The sequence below is a fragment of the Nyctereutes procyonoides genome, unplaced genomic scaffold (assembly GCF_905146905.1).
Source record: "Nyctereutes procyonoides isolate TBG_1078 unplaced genomic scaffold, NYPRO_anot_genome, whole genome shotgun sequence".
Taxonomy (NCBI): Eukaryota; Metazoa; Chordata; class Mammalia; order Carnivora; family Canidae; genus Nyctereutes; species Nyctereutes procyonoides.
The window spans coordinates 26172950-26191181 of NW_026575160.1; the positions used below are offsets into that span (position 1 = coordinate 26172950).

At 35.6% G+C, this 18232-nt stretch overlaps 1 protein-coding gene across 2 annotated transcripts in view; it reads right to left on the bottom strand.

Annotated features, from left to right (window-relative positions):
* Positions 1-1164: 1164 nt before the first annotated feature.
* BMT2 (base methyltransferase of 25S rRNA 2 homolog) overlaps positions 1165-18232 on the bottom strand; it is an 86652-nt gene continuing 69584 nt past the window's right edge. For both annotated transcript variants that reach the window (XM_055314593.1, XM_055314594.1), the window contains exon 5: positions 1165-4364. In XM_055314593.1, coding sequence (XP_055170568.1) covers positions 3735-4364 — 630 coding nt within the window. In that variant the 3' untranslated portion in view covers positions 1165-3734. The remainder of the gene's footprint in view (positions 4365-18232) is intronic.

The following is an 18232-nucleotide window of genomic DNA, read 5'->3' on the forward strand; positions in this document are numbered from 1 at the left end:
TAGTCTTTCCAATTGTTGAAGTATGGATTTCTGTAATAAGAAAAATAGGGTTTAGAAAACCCAAAACTTCCCTCCTTTTATAATAGAAGTCCTTAATGAAATTAACTATTATAGCTTCTTTGCTTACTGAGCATTGTGTAATGCAGTCCACCACTAATAATCTTGAGGGACTTTTTTTTGGCAGTGGATCATGGCCATGAAATTTTTGTGAACCATCATGAAGATGACTGCAATTAGGGTTTTTGGGTAAAAATCAAATGTTTATAATACACTCTTTGTAGTAAACACGTTTTTTTTTTTTTTTTTAAGTAAGAAAAATTTGTCTTTCACCTTTGCTATTACCTGCCAATTTGTAACACCAAAAAGGAACCAACTGTTAGTGTGTGGACTCTTGGAAGATCACCATTTTAGCTAGCACTGTGCTCAGAAAAATGTGGGGAAAATGGAGCAACAGCCTGATGACCCTTTCCTACTTGCCTTGTACAATCGGAATTGGTTTGTAGCTTGCACTCTTCTAGAGATGAATAATACATCCCTCTTACCTACAGTGTGTTTGTGATTTGTTAAGCAGCTGTGTTTAAAACTTTTCTGCATTGTTTCATTTTTGGTAAACATATTAAGGGACTTGAACAGGGGCAGAGGTGTAAGGATCAGTAGGCAATCATTCCTAGAGAGAGATGTTAATTATGTAGGATGCTTGTCTTCTCCATTAGATCAGCAGCTCCATGAAAGAGGGGACTGTGACCACATCCCTAATGTTTCCCCAGCATATGGGGTAGAATTCAAACATTCAGTGGATAGAGAACTGTTTGACATCATGAGGAAGCCATCTGCTGCCACAAAGTAACTAATACACTTAATGCTCTCTGATAGACCTAACTTTCAAGGAAAATAGACTTGCAATGAACTAGAATTTTGCTGGCTGTTGTCCTGGCTCTTTGATAAACAGCATGACCATACATAACAATATGGCAGTCATTTGAGCTCTCTGTATCTTGGTGAATGAATTTCTGAAATTAAGGACTTTGAGTAGGTGGACCCAGCTTGAAAATTCTGGATGTCATTCAAATTCTAAACTGCTTTCCAGTTTTGAAATCACTTAACAAAAGTCAAAGAGCACAGAACTTTCAGGTTATAAGTAATAGACAATGATTATTAGAAAATTTAAAATTTTTAATAAATGTGCTTTGTTCACAAAATGTGAAAAAATACAACAAACACAAACATACATTTTCAGGTATGCCATCTCCCACCGTTTGGCAACTACGATATAAACCATTTTTGATCTAGTCATGATCCTGAAGAATCTAACCGAATATCATTTAGTTTGAAACTCCAAATATTTTGGAGAATCCTGTTATGAGACAGGAGATGCCTTAAAATTTACTTATATCCAAATGAAATCACTCTCAAGAGTACCCACACAGTATTAAAAGGCTCTGTTAACTTCTCTTGTCATTACATATATAATCTGGCACCAAGCCACAAGGACTGCTTATATTTTAACACTTAAATGTTAAATTGGCTTTGGTGGAATATGTATTAGTTTAAATCCTGTACCAACCTAATTTGAAGCTGAATTTACAGTAACAAATGATATTTATAAATCCAAACAAATTTTTACTAAGTGGGAGTAGGTTTTATAAAGAGACTTTTCTTTTAAGTACTACTTAAAATAAATCATGCACACTTTGGAGCATAAGCAGAATCAACATCTGTAAACAATCAGAAGAATTTATAGCACCAACATTTTAGCTGTAACACAAAGGCTGACTCCAAGGTCATACTTACACCAGCCTCTCAAAAGCGCAGTTTTCATTTACTTTCAAAGCATTTTAATTAGATATATTGTTTGCCTTTAAGATTCTATTCAGCCAAATCAAAGGAAATGGGCAGTATGGTAAAAGAGGTACTATGAAAATACAGTTTTGTGTTACCTGAACACAGTGGGGGATTTCCCCCCCTTCTTTTGGGGGAAGATACAAGATATGACCTGTAGTACTTAACTGGAAAGAGAAGTCAATTCTAATTATTAAGGACTCAGGCTATTGAAAGTAAATGAAACCTTTCAAATTACTTTTGGCATAGTTGAGCAACCGATATTTATTGCATTCATTCAACTGACTTTTCAGGTTAATTACAATCCTGTTACTTTATTAATTTAGAATGTGAAATTTAATTTGAAGTATCAGGTATATATATCCAAACACTGATATCTTAAAGGGAAGTTTTGTCTTTCTAAATAAAGTTTGACATTCAAAGTTAACTACAGCAACTCACAATAAGCACAAAAACATCAGTTTTACCAGAGTAAAGAAGTGCAGTTTATGAAATTTAGGATCAACTATTGAAAATGCAAGTTTCCTTTAAAAACACCCACACACACACACACCCCCACACACGCACACACACATTAACCATGAATTCTGAAACTGTGATATTTCAGTGCAAAAACCTCAGTATGAGGTAATTTTAATGTAATAACCACTTGAAAAAAAAATCCACACAGTGGCACTCTTAAAAATGACAGTTTACATGACAATTGCTGGCTGACAAGACAATGTGGACCAAATGTTCTTAGCTATTTAAACTAATCTTGTCTTGTTTGGACATATTTTTCTTCTTAATCATTTGCTTCTGATTCAGAAACACAAAGTTATTTATCAATGTGGAAAGGGAAAATTCCCACAGCCAACTAACGGTTTATATATCAAAAGAAAATTTCCTGCTAGAATTTTGATAGAAATTAGAATATCGAAAGGTCAAAACCATTTTATGAGATTGCTAGCAGAGGGTTAATTTAAAATGTTTCTATATAATTCCAGACTTGTAGTGCAGCACACCTCCTTAATGGAAAGGTGAGGACCCTAACAAGGTTGGTCTAGACAGAACATAAACTCTAACAAGTGCAAACCCTTTCACAAAGGTGTTTCAGGTCAGGATTGAGTATTGTTCCTTGCTTAAATAGAAAATTTTGTAAATGAAAACTAAATTTAAAAAAGGTAAGAGTGAACTCTCACAGTTAAATATACTTAACACCAAGGCCTAAATCAATATGAAAGATACGAACATTCTACTTTGGCAATGGTGTTGATTATACTGTACTAATGAAATTAGAATACATACTTGGGGGAAATCTTTCCCCAAATGTCTGATGCTGCCAAATGAGCAAAAAAGAAAACAAATTATCAATTCCAAAATGTTGATGAAATGCTGGATCATCAGACAAAACTGCAGAAAATGGCTTTCTGTAACAGATAACAATTTAGCTAGAAAAGAGAGTAAGTGCATCACAAAACAACTAAACCAATCTATCTCTGTGTCACATTTAACTTGTGAGTCATCAAAGTGCAAGCTACAGCTTTCTACATATCTTTCTCATTGCAATGGTTTAAAAGTCAACACTGAAAGATTAAAAGAAAATACATAGCAAGTTATGCTTCACTTTTCACAATAGCACTAAAGAAAAAAGGTACCTTTCTATGATATCTTAGTGCTAAATGCTAAAGTAACAGTGGTTTCTGCTATGACAGGAGTCACTCTGCATGAAACTTTAAGCTTTCTATATAAGAATAAATTTTAAAATCCAGAAGTAGAAAAAAATAGCAAACTCTGTAAACCTTTGCATTTCTTCTATGCAAACCAGGTTTAAGTACTGAGTTCATGTTAGTATTTCTGATTAGTGTAAGCAATTAGTTTAGGAGTCCGGACTGAAAGGGCCTTTTACTTTGATATTAACTTAAAAGTAATATAGGATCTTCTAGCTCATAGAAAGGAATAGAGCTGGCTTGACTTTCTCCAGAATCTGAGTCGTATGGAGCATCAGGGAGCTCTGTGAAACCATATGCTAGTTGTTCATCTTCTATATCTGATCGAACGTAGCACGAAGGATTAGAATATTCCTCCTCTTCTATACTGTTGAAATCTTGAGGAATATATAACATCCCTGGGTAGTTCCTACTAACCAAGTCACTTGTGGTTTTTAGGGAGGTTTTTCTAAATGCCATCAAATGCATATGTGAAAATTTTGAATACTTGAAACGTTTAAAGCCCAGGGATTCTATAGCAATCTTCCAGCTTTTCATCATCATAGCATGACGGTTCTGATGGGAGGAATCAGGTGTGATGATAAGCAATAAACCATTTAACACTAACAGTTCATGGGCTTTCTTGCAGCAAATCCACCGTTGGTAAGGCGATGGAAAATAAGAAAGGAGGAGAGAGAAAACCACCACGTGGAAAAGTTCTCCAGGAAGAGAATCAATAGGGTTTTTCAGCTGCTTCAAAAAGGCATCTATAGCATCCTGCGCAAGCTGGAGTGGCTGCTGAAGCTGCAAGTTCAGGAAGTCACATTTATATACACTCTGCAGAAAGGGAAAAACAAGGCCTGTTAAGAATGTGAGGACTGACTTCCAATCCTATTACACAAATTTTACACCAAACTATGTCACAGCATTTCTACATTACCCAAGCTTCAATTTTGAATCTTTGCCTTCTACATTATTCCACTTGTACAGACATTCAAACTAAACTTACTCATTAAACACTCAAGAGTAATTAATCAACCCCAGAGAATTTCTACTCATTAAAAAAATATTTTTTTTTAAAATAAAATATTTCTAACAATTTGAAGTTTATTTGGGCAAGAATTTACAAGAAAGATTTATCTAAACTTAGTCCTATTTACATTTACTTCAACATTTACAGTTAACAAAGACAGGCCAGTATAAAAACTTTAAACAAGAAATACCATAAAATAAAGATGAATCAAAGAGGGTAATGAAAGGGGCATTATAAATTTGTAAAAGCACAGCACCAAAACTTTTTAAGATCATGAAAAATGTCTTTAAACCATTAACTTGAATCCTCTTAATGATTTTAATGTTATATTCAATTTAAAAGTTAATACTTATTTAAAAGTATATGTGAAAGTTAACTTAGATGACCATGGGAAATACCACAACAAATGAACACACAGCATTGCATAATTTGCTGAATATTACGACTCCATGGAAATGATCCAGAATAAAACAGTTCAAGATTAGATAAAAATTAGTTGCCCTTTTCACATAATAGTTATTAATAAAGATATGGGATAATACCTTATTCGGTCTTTTTTAAAAGATTTTATTTATTCATGAGAGACCACAGAGAGAGGCAGAGAGAAAAGCAGTCTGCATGCAGGGATGTGGAAACTTTTTTTTAAAAAAAGATTTTATTTATTTATTCATGAGAGACACAGAGAGAGGGAGAGACATAGGCAGAGAGAGAAGCAGGCTCCATGCATGGACCCCGATGTGGGACTCCATCCTGGGACTCCAGGATCATGCCCTGGGCCAAAGGCAGACGCTCAACCACTGAGCCACCCAGGCATCAAAAGTTTTAGTTCTTTCCAATCTTAATTTTTATTTATTTATGATAGTCACACACACAGAGAGAGAGAGAGAGAGAGAGAGGCAGAGACACAGGCAGAGGGAGAAGAAGCAGGCTCCGTGCACCGGGAGCCCGACGTGGGATTCGATCCCGGGTCTCCAGGATCATGCCCTGGGCCAAAGGCAGGCGCCAAACCGCTGCGCGACCCAGGGATCCCAGTTCTTTCCAATCTTGATGACTATTACTGCTTTTTTTCTGGCTCGATTGCACTGGCTAAAACTTACAAGGAATGCTGAATAGAAGTGGTGAGAGGATATACTCTTGTTCTAGTAGGGAAAACATTTTTAAGTATATTGCTAGCTGTAAGTTTTTCATTATGGCCTTTACCAGGTTGAAGAAATTGAGTTCAATTCCTTCTGAGTGTTTTCACTCAGGGAAAGAATATTCGTATTCTTTTTTGAATATTTGGATTTTTATCAGACTTTTTCCTACGCTTATTGAGAGATTATCCTTTTCAGTGTGCTACTAACATGAAAAAAATTGTTTTCTGAAATTAAACCAATCTTATAAACCAAACATGGCCATTATGTATTATTACCCGTTTTGAGATCCTGCATTCAGTATGCTAAAATTTTGTATAGAACACTTGTGTGTATTTTCATTCATTTTTATGGACAAATACTCCATTAGATATGCACACATCACATCTTTATCCATTCATTCATCAATGGACACATGGTTGTTTCCAAACCTTGGCTACTGTAAACGATGTGATGAATATAGGGGTGTATATCTTCTTTTCAAATTAGTGTTTTCATTTTCTTTGAATAAATACCCAGATGTAGAATTGATGGATTAAACAGTAGTTTCATTTTTAATTTTTTGAGAAAACCTGTTTTTCATAATGGCTGCACTAAATTTATATTCCCACCTACGGTGCACAAGTGTTCCTTTTCTCCACATCCTCAGCAATACTTGCTACTTCTTGTCTTTGATAACTGCCATTTTGACTGGTATAAGGATAATTGTGTAAAGCCTGTTTTCATGTACCTCTCTGACCATCTGTATGTCGTCTTTGAAAAAAATGTCTATTCATATCTTCTGCCCAGTTTTTAATTAGACTGTTTCTCTGCTACTGAATTGTGAATTTTAAAGCATATTTTAGATAGAAGTCCCTTACCGCATGTAAAATCACTTGCAGATACTTTCTCCAAATTGGTAGGTTGCCTTTTCATGCTGTTACTGGTTTTCTTTGCACAAGGTTTTTAGTTTGATGTAGTCTCACTTGTTTATTTTTGCTTTTGTTGCCTTTGGCTTTGGTAGATTTAACAAATCATCACTATGACTGACATCAAGGTGCTTATGCCCTATGTTTTCTCATGGGAGTTTTATGGCTTCTGGTCTATGTTCAAGTCTTTAATCCATTTTCAGTTTTTGTATGTAGTGGGGTCCAGTTTCATTCCTTTGCATGGGATGTCCAATTTTCTGAGCATCATTTATTGAAGAGACTATCCTTTTCCCATTGTATATTCTCTGCTCCTTTGTTGTAAATTAACTGACCATATATGCAAGGGTCTATTTCAAGGCTCTCTATTTGTTCTATGTGTAGGTTTAAATACCAGTATTATAATGTTTTAATTACTACAGCTTTTTAATATAGTTTGAAATGAGGGAGTGTGATGCCTCCAGCTTTATTCTTTCCCCAAATTGCTTTACTATTTGGGAGTCTTTTATGATACCGATTAAGTTTTAGGCCTGTTCTATTTCTGTGAAAAACGACACTGCAATTGTGACAGGGATTACACTGATCTGTGTATTGGTTTGAGTAGTATGGATAATTAACAATATTAATACTTATAATCTGTGCTCATAGATTCCATCCTGCCATTTATTTACATCTTCAGTTTCTTTTATTAACATCTTGTAGTTTTCAATATACAGGTCTTCACCTCCTTGGTTAGATTTATTCCTGAATATTCTTTTTGACACAATTGTAAATGGAATTGTTTTCTTAATTTCTCTTTCTGATACTATTAGTGTACAGAAATATAATGGATTTTGTATTAAATTTTTTTTTATCTTGCAACTTTACTGCATTTCTTTATTCTAACAGTTTCCTGATTTGAATCTTTGGGATTTTTTTTTTTATATAGTTAAAATATTATCCTGCAAATAGGGACAGTTTTACTTCCTTCTTTTCAGTTTGGATGCTAATTTTCTTTTCTTGCTTAATTGGCCTGGCAGTACTTATTTAGTACTGAATAAAAGTGGAAATAGTGAGTATCCTTGTCTTGTTCCCGATTTTAGTGGAAAAACTTAAAAGCTTTTCATAGTTGAATAATGATGTTAGTTTTGGGCTTGTCATATATAGCTTTTCTGCTATGTTGAGGTATGTTCCATCCATAACCACTTTATTGAGAATTTCTATCATAAATAAAAAAATACATTCTATTTTATTAAATGCTTTTTCCACATCTATCAAGATACGATTTTTATCCTTTATTTTGTTAATATGGTATATAATATATTGATTTTGTGGATGTTAAACTATCCTTGCATTCCTGGAATAAATATCAATCATGGTATATGATTCTTTTAATGTACTACTGAATTCAGTTTCCTTATATTTTATTGGGGATTTTCTTAACTATATATTAGGGATACTGTCCTGTAATTTTCTTTTCTTACGGCATTCTTGTTTTGTTATCAGGGTAATGCTGGCTTTATAATACGAGTTTGAAATGGTTTCCTCCTCTTCCTATATTTTTCTGGAAGAGTTTGAGGAGGATTTATGTTTGTTAGGAAGGTTTATTTTTTTTAGCATAAATTTTTTAAAAAAATTTAAAATCAATTAACATATAGCTATAACATAACTACCAATTATTAGTTTCAGAGGTAGAGTTTAGTGATTCATAAGTTGCACAGAATATCCAGTGCTCTTTAGATCAAGTGTCATCCTAATGCCCACATTCAGTTACCCCATCCTCAAACCCAGCTCCCCTCCAGCAACCCTAAGTTTATTTCCCATAGTTTAGAGTCTGTTAGGGTTTGTCTCCCTCTCTGATTTCATCTTATTTTATTTTTCCTTCCCTTACCTCATTGTCATCTGTTTTGTTTCTTAAGTTCCACATGTGAGTCAAATCATATACTTGTCTTTCTCTGACTTATTTTGCTTAGCATAACATCTTCTAGTTCCATCCACATTATTGTAAATGGCAAGATTTCATTCTTTTTGATGGCTAGGTGGTAATCCATTACATATGTACACTGTATCTTCTTTACCCATTTATCTGTTGATGGACACCTGTGATCTTTCCACAGTTTCCACAATGTCTAGTGTAGACATTGCTGCTATAAACTTTGGGGTGCATGTGCCCCTTCAAATCACTATGTATCCTTTGGGTAAATATCTAATAGAGCAATTGCTGGGTCCTAGAGTAGCTCTATTTTTAACTTTTTGAGGAACCTTCATACTGTTTTCCAGAGTGGCTACACCAGTTTGCATTCCCACCAACAGTGTAAGAGGGTTCCCCTTTCTTGGCAACATTGCCAACATCTGTTGTTTCCTGATTTCTTAATTTTAGCCACTCTGACTGGTGTGAGGTGGTTATCTCCCTGTGGTTTTGATTTCTATTTCCTGGGTGATGAATGATGTTGAACATTCTTTTCATGTGTCTGTTGGCCATTTTATGTCTTTGGAGAAATTTCTGTTTATGTTTTCTGCTCATTTCCTGACTGGATTATTTGTTTTTTTGGGTTTTGAATTTGATAAATTCTTTACAGATTCTGGATACTAGCCCTTTATCTGATTAAGAGATTTGCAAATATCTTCTCCCATTCTGTAGGTTGTCTTCTAGTTCTGTTGAATGTTTCCTTTGATGTGCAAAAGCTTTTTATCTTGATCAAGTTCAAATAGTTCATTTTTGCTTTTGTTTCCCTTGCCTTTGAAGATGTGCCTAGCGAGAAGTTGCTGTGGCTGAAGTCAAAGAGGTTGCTGCCTGTGTTCTCTAGGATTTTGATGGATTCCTGTCTTACATTTAGGTCTTTCATGTTGGAAGGGTTTGGATTACTTATTTAATCCACTTACTACTAACCAGTCTGTTCAGATTTTCTATTTTATCTTTTTTTTTTAAGATTTTATTTATTTATTTGACACAGAACGAGGAAGCGAGAGAGCACAAGCAGGGGAAGCGCCAGGCAGAGGGACATGGAGAAGTAGGCATCCTGTAGAACAGGGAGCCCAACGTGCGGCTTGATCCCAGGACTCTGGGATCATGACCTGAGCCAAAGGTACACTCTTAACTGATTTGAGCAACTTAGGTGCCTTTTTTATCTTAATTCAGTCTTAGTAGGTTGTATGTTTCTAGCAATTTATTAATTTCTTCTAGGTGGTTCAATTTGTTAGCATATAATTATTTATTGTAGTCTCTTATCCTTTGTATTTCTGTGGTATCAGTTGTAACATCTCCTGTTTCATACTGGATTTTATTTATTTGGATCCTTTTCTTGGTGAGTATAGCTAAAGGTTTGTCAATTTTGTGTATCTTTTCTAAAAAAGCAGCTTTTAGTTTCATTAACCTTTTCTATTTTTCTTTCTATTCTCTATTTCATTTATGTCTGCTCTGATCTTTGTTATTTCCTTCCTTCTATCTTTGGATATTTTTTTGAACTTAGGTCCTTGAGGTATACAGTTAGGTTGTTTGAAACTTTTTTTGTTTCTTGATGTAGGCATTTCTGGCTATGAACTTCTCTCATAGAATTGGTTTTCCTGCATCCTGTAAATTTTGGTGTGTTCCATTTCTATTTTCATTTGTCTCAAATTATTTTTTGATTTCTCTTTTGATTTCTTCTTTGAGCCACTGGTTGTTTGATAGCTTGTTTCATCTCCACAGATGTATAAATTTTCTAGTTTTGTGTAATGAATATCTCCCTTCATACCACTGTGGTTGGTAAAAGCTGGTTGATATGATTTTAATCTTCTTAAATATAAGTATTTCTCAGACAAAGGATTTGTCTTGGAAAATGCTGCATTTTCACTTGAGAAAAAGGTGTTGTTTTGGATGAAGTGTTCTGCAAGTATCTATTACGTCTGTCTGGTCTAATGTGTCATTTAAGGCCATTGGGCTATCAGTTGATATAAGTGGGGATACTAAAGTCCCCATTACTATTGTATTGCTATTTATTTCTTCCTTTTGATCTAAATATATATTTGCTTTATATACATACAGATGCTCTTATGTTGAATGCATATTTACAAATGCTATATTTTCTCATTGGATTGGCCCATTTATCATCCTTTATTAAAATCTTTGTTTTAAGTCTGTTTTGTGGGATGCCTGGATGACTCAGTGGTTGAGCGTCTGTCTTCATTCAGCTCAGGACACGATCCCAGAGTCCTGGGATAGAGTCTCATGTCAGGCTCCTTGCATGGAGCCTGCTTCTCTGCCTTCTGTCTGTGTCTTTGCCTCTCTCTGTGTCTCACATGAATAAACAAAATCTTTAAACAAAAAATAAAGTCTGTTTTGTCTGATAAAAGTATATCTACTCCAGCTTTCCTTTGGATTCCATTTACATAGAATATCTTTTTCCAACTCTTCATTCTTCAGCTGCATTTATCCCCTTACATCTAAAGTGAGTCTTACAGGTAGCCTATAGAGGGGTCTTGTTTCTTTTATCCATTCAATCTGTCCTTTTCTTGGAGAAATTAATGCACTTATATATTTAAAGTAATTACTGGCAGGTATGTGCTTATTTCCATTGTGATAATTATTTTCTGGCTCTTTCTGTAGTTCCACTTTGTTTTCTCTTGTTCTCTTTTTTTGTGGTTTGATGACTTTCTTAGTGGTATGCTTATATCCCTTTCTCTTTATATTTTGTGTATTTAGTATAAATTTTTGCTTTGTGGTCACTCTGAGGCTTACATATAACAACTCAGGTCTCTAACACTATTTTAAGTTGTTCACATTGTAAAGCTTATTACCCATCAAGTTTTACGTTTTTCATGTGACATTTTCTCTTAATCTTGTGTGCCCTTTAACCATTATAATTACACTTATTTTTACTACTTTTGTCTTTAAATCTTCATACTTACTTTATAGGTGGTTAATCTACTCTATTTACCATATATTAACCTTTCCAGTGAGATTTATTCTTTTGTAATTTTTCTTAATACTAATTAGTGCCCTTTTATTTTCAGCTTAAGTAAGTTCTTTTAAAATGTCTCCTAAGATCAGTTAAGTGGTGATGAACTCCTTTAGCTTTTGCTTGTCTGGAAACTCTCTCTTTTAAAATCACACCTAAGAAATTTACTGTTGATTTTAGATAAGCAACACATAACCAAATTTCCTCAATAATGCCGCAAATGATTTCTTGCCATGATAAGTATACTCTTTAATCCCTGTTATCTCTTGTATCCATCCAGCAATCTCCCCTCTGATAATTGTCAGTTTGTTCTCTATAGTCAAGAGTCTGTTTCTTGGTTTGTCTCTCTTTTTTCCCCTTTGCTCATTTGTTTTGTTTACATTCCAGTATGAGATGATACACTATTTGTCTTTCTCTGACTAACCTATTTCACTTTGCACTATACTCTCTAGCTTCAAATAAACAATCTTTAAAACATACACACACACACACACACTCTCTAGCTTCATCCATGTTGCTACAGATGGAAATATTTGAGTTCCTTTTTATGGCTGAATAAGATTTCTTTCTCTCTCTTAAGTAGGCTCCATGCCCAGTGTGGAGCTCAACATGGGGCTTGAACTCAAGACCCGAGCTGAGGCTTAACCGACTGCGCTACCCAGGCACACCTTAAGTAATAATTCATTATGTGTGTGTGTTTGTGTATACACACACACAATGAATAATACGTACATATATCTCACTTATATCGATAGAATAGAGTCTAGAAATAAACCCACAATTATGTGGTTAACTAATCTTTAACGGAGGAATATACATATATATATATCTCACTTATTCATCTATTGATAGACATTTTAGCTGCTTTCACAGTTTTATTGTAAATAATTCTGCTATAAATGTAAGGGTGTATATATCTGCATGAATTAGTGGTTGTGTATTTTTTGGGTAACAACCCAGTTAGTGTGAATGCTGTATTGTAGGACAGTTCTATTTTTAACTTTTTTTTTTTTTTTTACTTTTTTTAAAGCTTTATTTTATTTATTTATTCATGATAGAGAGACGGAGAGAGAGAGAGAGACAGAGACATAGGAGGAGGGAGAAGCAGGTTCCATGCTGGGAGCCCGACGTGGGACTCGATCCCGGGACTCCAGGATCGCGCCCTGGGCCAAAGGCAGGCGCTAAACCACTGAGCCACCCAGGGATCCCCTACTTTTAATTTTTTTGAGGAACATCCATTCTTTCATGGTGACTGCACCAGTCTGCATTCCCATCTGCATGAGGGTGCCTTTTACTCCATCCACATTCTTGCCAACCCTTGTTTCTTTTGTTTTTGATTTTAGCCATTCTTACAGGTGTGAGATGATATCCCATTGTAGTTTTAATTTGCATTCTCCTGATGATGAGCGATGTTGATCATCTTTTCATGTCTGTTGGCTATCGATATGTTTTTTTTGGAGAAATGTCTATTCATGTCTTCTGCCCATTTTTAAACAAGATTATTTGTGGTTTTTGGTGTTGTATAAGTTCTTTATATATTTTGGATACTAACCCTTTAACAGGTATCAGTTGCAAATACCTTCTCCCATTCAGTAGTAGGTTGTCTTTTTGTTTTGTTGATCATTGCTTTTGCTGTGTAGAAACTCTTTATTTTGACGTAGTCTCAACAGTTTATTTTTTGCTTTTCTTCTCCTTGCCTTAGGAGACCTACCTAGAAAAATTTTAATGGTTCATGTCAAAGAAATGAATGCTCGCGTTCTTTGCTAGGGTTTTTATGGTTTCAGGTCTCACATTTAGGTCTTTCATCTATTTTGAGTTTATTTTTGTGCATGGTGTGACAGGATGGTCTAGTTTCATTCTTTTGCATGTAGCTGTCCAGTTTTCCTAATACCATTTGTTGAGGAAGCTGTCTTTTCCCCATTGTACATTTATTCTTTGTCAAAGATTAATTGACCATATAATCATGGGTTTATTTCTAGGTTTTCTATTCTGTTGATACATGTGTCTGTATTTATGCCAGTACTCTGATTACCAAAGCTTTGTATTATAACTTTGAAATCTGGAATTGTGATACCTCCAGTTTTATTTTTCAAGAATGCTTTGGCTATTCAGGGTATTTTGTGGTTGCACACAAATTTTAAGACTGTTCTAGTTCTGTAAAAATTGGTATTTTGACAGGGATTATATTCAATCTGTAGATTGCTTTGGATATAGTACAGACATTTTAATTATATTTGCTTTCCAATCTATGATCATAGAATGTCTTTCCATTTCTTTGTGTCATCTTCCACTTGTGAAAAACTTTGTCAGGTAGGGTATTCTTGGATGGCAGTATTTTTTTTCTTTCAGCCTTTTGAACATAAAATGCCAATTCTTCTGGCCCGCAAGTTTCTGCCGAAAAATCTGCTTATACATCTATGTGAGGTCATTTGTATGTAGTAAGTTGTTTTCCTCTTGCTGCTATTCTTTTGATTTTTCATTTTTGCTGTTCTGTTTGAGTTCCACTACCTTGTCTTCAAGTTGACTGATGCTTCTGCTTCTAGTCTCATGCTGAATGACTCTACTGTATTTTTCAGTTATTCTATTCTTCATCTCAGTGACTTCTACTTGGTATCTTTCTCATATGTTCCATCTCTTTATTGAAGTTCTCACTGTGTTAATCCATTCTTCTTTCCAGTTTGATGAGCAAGATCTTTGAATTCTTTAATAAGTAAATTACTTCTCTATTTCATTAATCTTTTCCCCAAGTTTTATCTTTTTTCCCCCATTTGGAACATATTCCTCTTTTCATTTTACCTTACTCTCTGTATTGGTTTCTATATTGCAGATGACACCACAGCCTCTTCCAGTCTTGAAGGAGTGGCCTTGTGTAGAAGACGAAACTTGTTATGCAACTCTGTCTCAGTGCTTGGGTGTCTTTCAAACTTTTATGCTTGTCTAAGCAGCCTATTACATTTTTAATAGCTTCCAGTAGCTGAGGATGTGCCATGACCTGTCATTGTCCTGGAGGGGGATGATTTCAGCACCTAGATTTAGGCTGACTAGAAGCCAGACCTTCAGGCATCAGTTTTTTAAAAGTATGCAAATATATATAGTCCTGTGAAACCACACATGTAAGCCCCTGCTGGCCATTAGAACCAGGCAATCTGGAGGTATCCCCGGTGTGGCAAAGAGATCAGGGCTCCAGATGAGCGTAATAGGTCTTTTCTGGGTGACAGTAGCAAGGTGGAGCAAGGCAGATGGAGAAAGATGGCATCCTCAGCCTAATACTCCTTGAGAGGAGCTTTGTATGCTCCTAAATGTGTGCCAAATCTGAAAGAGGTCCCTCCCTCAGGCCAAAGCCCAGACTGAGCCAAGAGGCCTCCTTCACAGAAAGACTGGGGAGTGGCGCCTCATTCTGCTTTCTGTGCAGTGCCCTGGGGGTGGTAGCCTACTAGTCTGTCAAGAACCACCTTTCCAAATGCCACAGTCCCATGGGACCCAGGAATGCCAGTCCTCTACGTACCCTTACCCTAGCCACAAGAGCCAGGTGATCAAAGGCTATTCCCTGGAAGGCAGCTGTAAAAACTGGGGCATCAGATGCATGTATAGCTCCCCTCCAGGAGACACTGGCACTTGAGAGCATAGCAGAGAGTGAGCTCAAAGATAGGATCCTCTCCTACAAAAGAATTCTCTGGAAAGGATTATAGCCCCAAGATATGTATTTAGTTAGCAGTCTGCTGTCACAATGATTAGTTAATAATCTTCCTCACAGGAAGTCTGAGCTCCTAGGTCTGATGCCTCTTGCTGTGGCCTAGGGGGCATAGCTGTTAAGGAAATTTCCTTATTGATTACAGTTCTGTGGGACCCATAAGTGTAAGCCTTACTAGCCACCAGAGCCAGGCAATGCAGTGATGTATTCTGGCAGCAGTTGCAAAAACCGAGGTGCCAGATGGGATATGAGCTCCTTTCTGGGTGACAATATTACAGTGCCACAGAACAAGGAACACATGCCTCTTGGCCTCTGTAGCCAGGAGATGAAGAGTGCAGCCTATTTAATGTAATTATTGATTTAAACACTTAGGTTTAAATCTATACTCCTATTTTGTCTCATCTCTTCATTATAACTTTTGTCCTCTTTCTCCCATCTTTTGTATTCAATGATTTTATGAGTTTTATCTTACTGCCCCCTTATTAGCCCTCTTTATTTCAGTAGTTGCTTTAATGTGTATATCTTTAACTGATAATCTACTTTCAAATATTTTACCACTTCATATATAAAGCCCTTAAAATAGTATATATTTCCACTTCTCTCATTGTCTTTTTTTTAACATATAAATGACACTGCATATCATTCTTATTTAAATGGATATATTAGTTTGCTAAGACTGCTATAACAGAATACTGCAAATCGAGTGGCTTCAACAGAAATGTACTTTGTCACAGTTCTGGAGTATAGAAGTCTGAGATCAAGGTGTCTGCAGAATTGTTTGTTCTGAGGGCTGTGAAGGAAAATCTGTTCATGCCTTTCTTCTAGTTACTGGTTGTTTGTTGGCAATCTTCATATTCTTTATTTGTAGAACCACCACCCCTCTGCTTTCACATGACATTCTGTGTGTTAGGTTTCTAAGCCAGAATTTCTCCTTTTTATAAGAATACTACAATCAAACTGAATTAGGGCCCACCCTAATGACCTTATTTTAACTTAATTATCTCTGTAAAGACCCTATCTCCAAATAAATTAACATACTGGAGGTTAGGACTCCAACATATCTTTGCAAGGAGGAACAGGACAGGATTCAACCCATAATAATGGTCGGTTATCTTTCCGAGTTTAAATAATAAAAAAATTACATTTTTTACAACTACATAGTTCTCACTTCCTATATTCTTCATCATTTTGTGTAGATCTGTATTTCCACCTGAAGTATTTCTTCCTTAACATTTCCTGTAACGTAAATTGGCTGATGTTAAATCCTTGAAGCTTTTGAATGTCTGAAAAAAAATCTTTGTCTTTATTTTTGAAAGACAATTTTGCTATGTATGGAATTCCTGGTGACAAATTATCTTTTAGTATTTTACCTTTTTTTAAGAAAATCTGTCTGCTTTTAAGACTTTCCCTTTATCATTGTTTTGATTTTTGTGTGTGTGTGTTGGGGGTAAATGATGATTACCATGTCCCTTGGTGTAATTTTGTTTCTTGTGTTTATAGATTTGTTAAACTTCTTGGATTTGTGGACTTATAGATAGCTTTGATCAAATTGGAATATTTTAGGCCATTATTTCTTAAATCTCTCTGCCTTGTGGGAGAGACTCCAATTATGCTTGTATTTGGCCACTTGATATTATTATTATTTGAGAGAGACAGAACAAGAACGAGTAGGGGAGTAGGGTAGCAGGGGCAGAGGGAGAGGAACATGGGACTTGATCCAAGGACCAAAGGCAGAAACTTAAATGACTGAGCCACCCAGGCGCCCCGGCCACTTGATATTATCTCATTGCTCACTGATGTTCTTCCAACTCAAATTCTTCTGGTGTTTAGTTTTGAGTAGTTTCTATTGTCACGTCTTCAATTTAACTTTTCTTATGTTCTGTATCTCTATAAACTTTTTGTACTTAAACAATATTGTCATACTGTGCCTGTATTAATGTCCTTGTTTCCTAATTTTAACATCTATGTCAGTTCAGGGTTAATTTTTGTTGATTATGGCCAGTTATTTTTTTATTGGATGTCCAATATGGTGGATTTTTACCCTATTGGGTGCTGGATGGCATTGTACTGCTATGAATATTCTTGAGCTTTGTTCTGGGATGAAGTTATATTACCTGAGACACTTTGATCTTTTTGGGTCTTCTAAGATTTATTAGGTGGGACTGGACCACTGTTCAGTCTAAGGCTAATTATTTTCCAGTACTTAGATAAGACTCATGTATACTCTACTTAACGCACTGTGATTAGTTTTAGGTTTCCAGTATGGTTGATGGGAACAGGTACCATATATAACCCTGAATCCTTTTGAGTGTAGTTTGAGTCACATGTAGCTTTCTTACACATGTCATGTAATGTTCAGTATTCAGTTGAGTACCCAAGGAGGACTCTTCACCTTCAGAACTCTGAAGTTTTCCCTCTGTGCAGCTCTCTTTTATCAGTATTCTGTTCTCAGAATCCTAGCTGCCTTGTGCCCTTCAGGACTCTAAGCTGTCTCCACAACTCAGGGAAGCCGCTGGGCTTTGCCTGGGATTCTCTCTTTCTGTGTCATGTCCTAGAAGTTGTCTAACGGCCAAATGCTGGTGCAAGAGTAGGGCTCAATTCATTTGTTTTCAGTGATCATTGTCCTTTATTACCTGATATCCCATGTTTTGTAAATTATTTACATTTTGTTCACTCTTTGTGGTTTTAGGTAGGGGAAAGAGCAAACTGGTTTTTGTTACTCCATCTTGGCTCGAAGTAAAAGTCTCTTTGTTTTAAAATTAGTTACAGTATTCTGAAACTGTAGAAGTCTGATTCTACTCCTGAACTTAAATCATTTGGAAGGCAAAATAACTGCTATATTTAAGAGTTTAAAGTTATGGTTCTCTATGTAAACAAATTTAACATTTATTTGAGCCCAAAGTTTAGAGCAAATAGTTGTCATGTTTCAGCAGTCCCTAAAGGACCTCTCTAATGTGTCTTGAGGAAAGAAGAAAATCCATGTACTAAAGCCAAATGCATTTAAAAAGTATAGGTCCTGATGGTACA